We start from the raw sequence: 9,640 nt of genomic DNA on the forward strand, positions 1-9,640 counted from the left end.
TGAGGTTCTCCGCCAGGTGAACACCAAGGAATTTGGTGCTCTTGACGATCTCCACAGAGGAGCCGTCGATGTTCAGTGGAGAGTTGTCACTCTGTGCTCTCCTGAAGTCAACAACCATCTCTTTTGTTTTGTCCACATTCAAATCAAATCAAATCAAATCAAAATCAAATCAAATCACTTTTATTGTCACACTACCATGTACACAAGTGCAACAGTAGGTGAAATTCTTGTGTGCAGTTCCGAGCAACATAGCAGTCATGACAGTGACGAGACATATACCAATTACAATAAACAACATACTTACACAACACAATTTACAAATCAAATGTACACATACTTACACAACACAATAATTATATACAATGTACAGTAGACAATACACACAATATAGAATACACAATATACAATAAGTGGGAGTATATAAAATATATATAAGTAGTTGTATACTGACTCGTCGTTCTTGCTGATGAGACCCACCACGGTCGTGTCATCGTCGAACTCGATGATGTGGTTCGAGCTGTGCATCGCTGCACAGTCGTGAGTCAGCAGAGTGAACATCAGTGGACTGAGCACACAGCCCTGGGGGGCTTCACTTTGGGGGCTTCACTTGCATTGTATGAACCAACAGAGATGAAAGCTTTGTTTTTTGGTCTGCAGAAGAAAGAAATTCATACACATCTGGCATGACATGAGGGTGAGTAAGAGTATGAAATGAGAGAATTTTCATTTCTGAGTTAGGTATCTGTTAGGTAGAAAAGAAAGCTTTGCTTTTAAAAGTAGAAAGTTTAATAAACATAATAATCACAATATACAATCCAAACGAATTAGAATAATATATATACACACACATATAATTGCTCTTAAAAATAAATTTGTACTTCCAAATCCAGAATTTTCTCATGAAGAATGACCAACACGATAAACATCCAGTCCTCCAGGAGTCGCTGAAGAGTCAATAGATACTTGTGCCTGTTTAATCTGAACCCACAAAAAAGAAACGGCTGTAACCAACAAATTTAATAGGTTCAAGTCTTCGCCGTTGAATGCGGCACGTATATATTACATTTAAACAGATTAACGAACGATAAATCCATGGGAAGTTATAGGAGGATCATTACAGAAAGATATCTGGGTACCTGTTGAGGATCACGAGTGTTCGACAGTGAGTAGAGGACTCTTCCTTTGTTATTTTGCGGTTGTGTTGATAACGGAATGATCGACTCTTTGATATACGGACAAACCGCTCGTGGAATCACTCCGAAGTTGCTTTGCCGTGTATTTGTGTTCAGTTACATTGTTATTGCACAAATGGTTTTGGACTTGGAGGGAAAAAACACAAAACCAACTTCTATTTTTATGAAATTGTGTCTGCAATGCTGTAACAAGTAATTATGAAATATAAGTATGCGAGCCGAGAACTTTTTTTGGTGGGGTTGTAAAAAGTCTGGTCTTAAGAACAAGCGGAAGGGCAATCAGTTTTACACGGGAAGTCACATGCTCCATATGGTAACTATTCTGTCACACTGAGTGTGATTTATTGAGTTTTTGAGTTAGAGGCGGAAATAAAGTCTGAATCTGGAGTGCCAATTGAAAATCAAATTAAGAAATGAATTTATAAATTTAAACAAACGGATAAAAAAAAGCATTTGGCAAAAGGTCGAAGAAAAGTAATCTGCAAAGGCTTTTTCTGAATTAAATTAAATTTTAAAACATTAATAAAATACAGTTTTAATATGACTCCGCTTGACAATTTAAAGTTATTATTTATTCATATCATGTTTGATTAATTCAACTGAAAATTCCTTAATTTTATTTATTTATAAGTGGCATGCCTAGTCCTCTATATAATGGGGATCTGTTAAATGTCAAATTCTAGTAAAACCCAACAAAAGAATGTCCCTTAATTAAGCTGAAAATAGAAATAAATGAGTACTGTCCATGTGAGGATGCTGAAAGTGCTTACATAGCAAATAAGAGGTTCCTTTCTACTTTATTTCTATGGAGGAAACTGGTTTTCCTTGATGTGCATACTGCTTATTTAAGATATCACCTGAATTTTCTTTTCTGTTTTGACCAGTCACTTACAAACATACACCCATAACACCATAGTGTGCAAGCTTTAAAAGAAGGAAATGTAGTTTGGAAATTGTAATTTGGCATGCAGTAAATTGATTCAGAGAGGAAAATGTCAATTGTATTGCTCTGCATTATAAGTGATTTTACATGCCAATTTGCTATACTGCCAGTTTGCAATGTACACACATAAAATGAACATGAACTATCGTGAGGCTTACTGAATCAGTTTCAATTCACATAGTTTTAGTTTGCTTTGCATGGAACTCGATAGGGAGAGTAAATGTTAAAATTAAGTATTATATTTTGTGTTTTTGTATCACCTGAATTTGCTTTTAAAATTAATAGGGAGAGTAAATGTAAAAATGTTGTAAAGATGAATTTTAGAGCCCAACCAATGTTACACCGTATTCTGCTAAACAAGTTCAGGCAAAACGTTCAACAGTAGAAAACCAGACTTTTAAATATAACATTTTGTAAATGCAATGACTGGATTTGTTCAATTGAAAGGGATACCAAACTGTGAATCCTGAACAAAACAGTTTGGTGAATACTTGTTTCCACATTAGCTTCCACTCAGCTGACAAACAATGAAAGTCGCTACGTGGTTAGCTAGTTAGCTATAAGCTCATTGTCACAGAGAGTAAAAGATGGACCAGCATTGCGTCTCACCAACTATGTAACAACATAGTGTGAAATCAACACTCAACAGACACAATCCACCACTGCACCGTTGTCTACTGAGCTGCAAAAAGATGCTCTGATGTTTACCTTTCAATCTGCTGCGTTACTGACTGCACTGACAAACTATAGCTGGCTAACAGCAAACAGACATGAGTGACATGGTTGTCAGGGACAAGGTTAACATTATATTAGTTATATTGAAAAGGGAAAATGATGCGGTCATTGTTTATTAACTTTCCAGGATGTATTTCACAAACTAGTTAGCAACTTACAGAGAAGACACCGCTCAACTCCGCACCGCTTAACTTCGCCCTGTCTGCAGAGCCACTGTCAGTTCAGAGTCAGCTCTGTAAACAATGGAGACAGATCATGCTCTGCTGGACAAACTACGTAATGACAACAATTCTAAAGCATTTTTTCTGCATTATATGTTCTGAAAAAAGTTTTCATATCTGTAAACATATACGCCGATACTGATATATTGGCGAAAGGCTAATATCAGCTGACCGGTATATCGGTCGGGCACTAATGAATGGGTGTTTAATGTCTAATGTTAAAAAGAGTGAGGGTTACTATTATGGAGAAGAGTGTAGCTTGAACTTATGATGAGGACAGAAACGTATGGAGTGGGATATTTATTGCTTTCTTTGAGCAATTGCTGTGCTAACGATAGCATTGTTACCAAGCTACACTTTGTAGTGATTTCATCTAGCATGTATTATTTAGCATGCTAACATTCACTGTCTCTAGCTAGTACACAGTATAAAGAAATCAAATATTAATTTGAGTTACTTCAACATGTGAAATGTTGTTGGGTTTACCCAATTCAATTAGGTTCCCTCTTAACAAATTATTTGAGTTGCGACTATGTAGTAATTTTAAGAACTAATTTTAAACATGTGGAACAACTGTCTGCAACTGAATTAAGTTCAACCAAAGAGTGAAAGTGCTGCCCGTAGCAGGTCATTAACTAAACTGAAATGTTTATCAACTTCACAGTGCTTGCCAGTTAACACCCAGTCGATGGCCTGTAGCTATGGGGACACAGTTTACAATTGATGACGCGTTCGTCCTAGAGGGGGAGGAGGAGGAAGGCGTGGTGCCTGGAGAGGATGTTGATGAATGGAAGGGGAGAGAGAAAGATGGTGGGGCAGAGATGACATTCGGACCCCTCTCTTTTACCAAAACACAATGTCATACTTCTGGATCCGCTGGCACTCCTGAACACAGTAATCTGAAATATCAGGTCAGGTATTCGTATTATGCAACACGTGTGTGTTTTACTTTTTTCTGAGAGTTTTTTTCAGGCAATCTGATTTACTGTGTTTTGTGGTTACCTACAGAACCTGGAAAATGAAGAAGCTTTAGGTGGCACTGTGAACTCTTCTTTCAATAACTTCTTCAAAATCAGGTTTGGTAGTTTATGTGTGTACTTTGAGTATTCTCATTTAAGTTAAGCAAGGACATTAGATTAATATGTAATAAAATTTACTCAGCTCAAGAGTCTCAATGTAACAATTGTGTGGGCCATCCAACAAAAACCAAGAAACAAAAAAATTTTAGAGAATACAAATTTGTACCTTAAAATGCTGAATGTACCAATGATTACTACATCGCTGCACAAATAATTGCTAATTGGAGTTTGTAACATTTTTCTGTTAAAATACTTTCTCTTATCCCAGCTTAGAATGCAGAGACAACTGCAAGTAAGCCATTTGTTTGTAAATATTTTCTCTTTAGTGCTATGAAAATTACAATAACACTGACCCAACCAATGGCATGAGTCGGAGGCAGGACTATCTGACTATTCAGAAAGCTGATTGAAAACAAGCGTTTATTTTAGCGATTCTGTTCGGTGGCACAGAAATTATGCACTTCAGCTTTAAAAGTGGCAGATTTTAAAGGGGTCATGACATGGGTTTTTTTATTGTATTATTATGTTCACTTAGGTGCAATTATAGTATTAATATATTTTTTTTTAAGAAAAACTTTTAAAATCTAGTGATTTATGACCTTTTCCCACCCTGTTTCTCATCCTCTGATTCAAACAGTCTGTTTTGGGGGCGTTTTCCATTTAAGACTTCAGTGTTAACGCCCACTGTTATGATTGGCTAACGTCAGTGCCTATGTATCAATTATTGACGCCTCCAGCCAGAACAATATGCAAGTAAACTAAGTAAAAACACTGTGATTATTCATAATGAATGAAATTGCGCTTTAAAAAGTAGTTTAAAGTTTAAAATAGATTACTTACAGTTTGCGTCGTCTTTGTTCCCAGAATAGTCGGCACGGACTTATCTTTGAGCAACAGTTTTCTGGCAAAGCCAGCATCATATTGAGATTTGTTCTCAAAACAGTGATCCTTAAAATGTACAGAACAAACGCTTAAGTTAACACTGCCGTGACTGGGACGTCCGCAAAAAATAAACTGCATCCATTTTTCCCTGACGTCTGGATCTTGCGGCAGCTTATTCAGAGGTTTTGTTTGACCACAGCCAGGAACAGCACATCTGTGTGGCATCGTAATTTTCCTGTGCACAAGTAGTCTCTGTCAGAGCTCGCTGTCCATCGACTGAACACTTGTGAGGCGACGGCGATACTGAAATGAGCGTAGTTGTCTTGCGCTTAAAGCGTAGTTATCTTGTGCTGGAGGCGGTCATATGCAAACGCTGGTACGTCACTTCTAACCGTCACGTCACTTCTAACCATGAATCCAGAACGAGCTGTATTTTGAGCTTGATTAAATAAATGATTCGTTTAGAATGGGGAGGACGTCTTAAAATATTAAACTTGCAGGACGTTTTAATGATACAAAGACCTCTTATATACCAAAAGATCAAGGCAAATTTGGTTTCTCATGTCATGACCCCTTTAAATGATTGACAGAGTCTGAAAACAACCAGGGTTCAGGGCAAAAATGCCAACAAATGGGACAAAAATGCCACACAAATTCCAAATGTGGGGGCAAAAATGCTCCTATAATAATATTTGTGTTGGTTTGTAACATCTCGCATATCTCAATTTTTTTTTAGGCCTAATTAATTACGTGAGTATTCAGATGGAGAATTTATTTCAGTTAACTGCTAAAGATATATTCCAGGTTCAATACAAGTTAAGCTCAATTGACAGCATTCGTGGCACAATGTTGATTACTAGAAATATTAGTTGTAAAAAACTTGAAGTAAAAAAAATCAAGGTTACTGTGAGGCACTTGCAATGGAACTGAATGAGGCCAATTTTTGGAGAGTTTCAAGGCTGCAATGTGAATTGTTAAAATGTATGTATTATTTGAACATTAAAGATGTTTAAATTGTAATTTTTAGGGATTTAGGGTTTGTTGACATTACATTGCCATGGTAACGAAGTTATAAAATTGGCTATAACTTTACACAGAAAAAGGTTAGTAGGTGATTTTATCACACTAAAATAATGTTTACACTCATATCCTTTGTCTTGTGACTATACTTTTGAAATAGTATTTTTAACATTCAAATATTGGCCCCAATTCACTTCCATTGTAAGTGTCTCCATGTAATCCAGATTCTTTTTTTTTACAAAACGAGGGGCAAGTTCAAATAAAATTTTGTGGGTATCAATATTATGCCACAAATGCTTTAAATTGAAAAATTTGGCAATTGAAATCATTTCATTATTGGCCAAATATACACACACTATGGTGTCATCACCAAACAACTGCCATCTTTATTCCCAGGTAATGCTGACTATTATGCACTGCCTGCTATGTTATGGTGACACAATTTTTAATCAGAGAACTAAAAGAGGCCAGTATGCAATGAAATATTCCATTGGCTGTCTAAAAAAAAAAAAGCAAAGGACCAGTTTTACTTGTTTAAAGGACAAGTACTTGTAAAAGCTAGATGTTAAGCCCTGCTTGTGTGTTTGTGTTCCAGTGATCCTGCTACTCTGTCCTACTGCAGCTCTCAATGGTCATTCAGCACACTCAGCTCTGTCACTCAGCTGTCTGCCCACTGCTGCGGGTAACACACACACACACACTACTTCACTTCTGTTAGGGATGTGCACGGATAGTTGACATTCAGTTAACCGTTCCATGAACATTTATTTGAATAACAAAATCATTATTCGGTTATTCAACATGTTCAGTAAAGATCTTCAGCCGATCAGAGCCCGATGGTAAGCAGGTAAGTAAAGTGTTGTTGACATGTGTTATTGCATGTGTCTGGGATGTTTTTCAATAATTTTTCTATTTAAACATGAGCTGGACGGACATCTTTGATCCCTGCGCTGCATCTCACTTTAGTTCAGAGTTTTTTTTTTAAGACACCATGTCAAGTTTAATAGAACGTCAATATTTATAAATGCATCTTGAGACATGTGTTGTTTCACAACTCGTTGCGCTGCATTTAGTTTTTTAGCGCAGGTGTCACAAAGATTTGACATTCGGAAGAAGTTCAGGTTGCAAAAAGGACTTAATGTGATTGTTACACAGGATTCCAGATTGTTTTTAATGTGCAAAGTTTCAGCACTTGATAAACGGTAAGCCAATAAATTTTTCCTTATACTCTGTGTGCAGACAATAATTCCACAAGCTAAATGCTGAATCATTTAAAAATCAAAGCATACCAATGAAATTTCAACCTGTCCGGACAGAGCACATATCGGGTTTAGCCTTAAGTTACATATTTTGTGTTGGTTAAGAATTAATTTGAGAATTTTGATTGAACAATACTTTTTTGACATTTAGAACTCCTTGTCTGTGCTCGTCATAATAAGGAAAGTGCACCTTTTTTTTTTTTTGAGATTCTATAAATCAATATTAAAAACTATCGGCCGATTAATCTGTTATCTGCCTCTCCTACCACCTTAGTTATCATATCAGCAAAATCTACTATTGGTCAACCTCGACTACAAACCGTAGGCTTCTACTATTTCACATAAAGATAATTACCACTACAAGAAAAGTTTGTATAATTGGAAACACACATGCATATTTAATTTCTGAATGTTTTTTCCAAATGAGGATGTTTACAAATGTCCCTAAAGGAAGGTTTTGTCAGATTTTGCTAACTTCAGAGGGAAAATTAGTCCAAGAACTATATCTGAGTACATATGCACAATTAGTTGGCTATTTTTTTTCTTAGACTTCACTGTGATCCTGTTCATAAATGTAGTGTGTGATATTTTTTCCTGCCCTCATTCTTTGATCTGTGTTGTTTAATCACAGGTGGACATCTCACCCGCTAGTGAAGAAGAACAGACGAGTTGTTCTTGCCTCATTCCTCCTCTTAATCACTGGAGTTGGTGAGACTTTCATACCTTAGTGATTTGTTTCTTTATCACAATAAGATCAACAGATCTCCTAATGGGGTGGAGGGTGTTTGGGATTGTTTGTGTCTGAATCTTCATGATGGTGCTTTTGTTTATACTGCTGTCAACTCTCTTCTTGAGCACAGATGATAAATTAAAGTGTGATTGTCAGCTGCTCAGTAAATGTGTTATCTCTTCCCCATCTCTCTCCCCTATCAGCTTTGATCTTTACAGGCATTGTCATACAGATAAACCCACACGCAGGTAAGACCTGCCACATTGGCATTGATTGTAAATACTGATAAAAGGGTAATAGACTTGCACAACATGTGACTACAGATATGCTCTAGCATACAACTCATTCAGTTTATCACCAAGTGGTTGTATGCTAATTTTGTTTTCTAGAACTATGTAACACATTTATTTTTAAAAAACATTTCCAGGTGTTTCAAGTGCAATCTTCTTTGTTCCTGGATTTCTTCTCTTCATTCCTGGTGGTAAGATCTGAATAATGTAGTTTGTTTTTGTCACCGTAAATATCGGCTCTTGATTTTGATTTTGGAACTGACACAGTGTATATGAAAGTATAAATTGTGAAGTTTTCTTTGTAATTCACCTAATACAAGGATATACTATATACAAATTCTTTGTTCTCTTTTTCTTTTACAGTGTATCATGTGATCTATATAAGCTGTGCAGTTAGGGGGCGAAGAGGATTCAAGTTCTTTTATTTGCCATACTTTGAGAAGTAAACCATTTGTTTTTACATATTCCAGACTGGTGGTCTGGTTTGTCTCTGCCCACCATTTCCTGTGATCTAATATATATATTTTTTTTTTACAAAATCCCAAACAATTAAGTATGAGAATGACAATTTTTACAGTCTCACTAGCAATGGTTTTCTTAAACAATTTAATAATTATAACCAGTCTGTACACTGGTCTAACCTTTACAGATAAAACTAACAGTAAAGCTTGAACTTTTCAAGAGCTATAATATACAAATTTTATTTTGATATAAGAAAGCACAAGCCATGTTATTTTATCTGTGTTCATCTTATTTGAGAGGTGTTTTGCTTCAGACTGCATATTGATTGACAAATTTCATATTAGCTGTACTACACTGTATGTTCATAATTTAATGAAACATGTTGCAATCTGTCCTTGGAATTCAAGAAGGAGCATTGTAATAAGCCTGTTTAACAGATGTACAACGTTCTGTTATAAATTATGCACCATTATTAACCTTGTAAAAGTGCCAAGTAAAATAAATGTAGACAAAACATATGACAAAAGAATAAAAATATAAATTTTAGAAAACTAATCCAATATGCTATTGAGGCCACATTAAAACACCTTCCCTCTTCAATCAAGAGAGATGTGTTAACCAGTGATTAGTGATTTGCACATCACTCAACTTTTTATGTAGTACCACTACTAACACTTTGAACCACTGTTTTATTATGCATCCAACAATTGTGTGTTAAGAATTTTGTATTATGACACTACAATAAACATGCTTTTAAACCTTAGTGCTGTGTTTTATTATGCACAGTAGTGCATTAGTTATACAACATAAGTTGTATAAAAATAGT

General features: G+C 35.8%; 1 protein-coding gene across 1 annotated transcript; it reads left to right on the forward strand.

The window, feature by feature from the left end:
- Positions 1 to 970: 970 nt before the first annotated feature.
- LOC127651630 (transmembrane protein 134-like) lies at positions 971 to 9,542 on the forward strand. The gene is made up of 8 exons (XM_052137565.1): positions 971 to 1,162; positions 3,757 to 4,003; positions 4,101 to 4,168; positions 6,669 to 6,755; positions 7,964 to 8,040; positions 8,266 to 8,310; positions 8,490 to 8,543; positions 8,716 to 9,542. The coding sequence occupies exons 2-8, from the start codon at positions 3,794 to 3,796 to the stop codon at positions 8,796 to 8,798; spliced, it is 624 nt and encodes a 207-aa protein (XP_051993525.1). The 5' UTR covers positions 971 to 1,162; positions 3,757 to 3,793; the 3' UTR covers positions 8,799 to 9,542.
- The last annotated feature ends 98 nt before the right edge of the window (positions 9,543 to 9,640 follow it).

The sequence above is a fragment of the Xyrauchen texanus genome, chromosome 11, assembly GCF_025860055.1.
Source record: "Xyrauchen texanus isolate HMW12.3.18 chromosome 11, RBS_HiC_50CHRs, whole genome shotgun sequence".
NCBI lineage: Eukaryota > Metazoa > Chordata > Actinopteri > Cypriniformes > Catostomidae > Xyrauchen > Xyrauchen texanus.

Bases quoted from the DNA above. Each gene is read 5' to 3' on its own strand.
- LOC127651630 (XM_052137565.1), top strand. From the start codon at position 3,794: ATGGGGACACAGTTTACAATTGATGACGCGTTCGTCCTAGAGGGGGAG. The intron at 4,004-4,100 runs GTCAGGTATTCG...GGTTACCTACAG, and splicing joins ACAGTAATCTGAAATATCAG to AACCTGGAAAATGAAGAAGC. The intron at 8,311-8,489 runs GTAAGACCTGCC...AAACATTTCCAG, and splicing joins ACAGATAAACCCACACGCAG to GTGTTTCAAGTGCAATCTTC.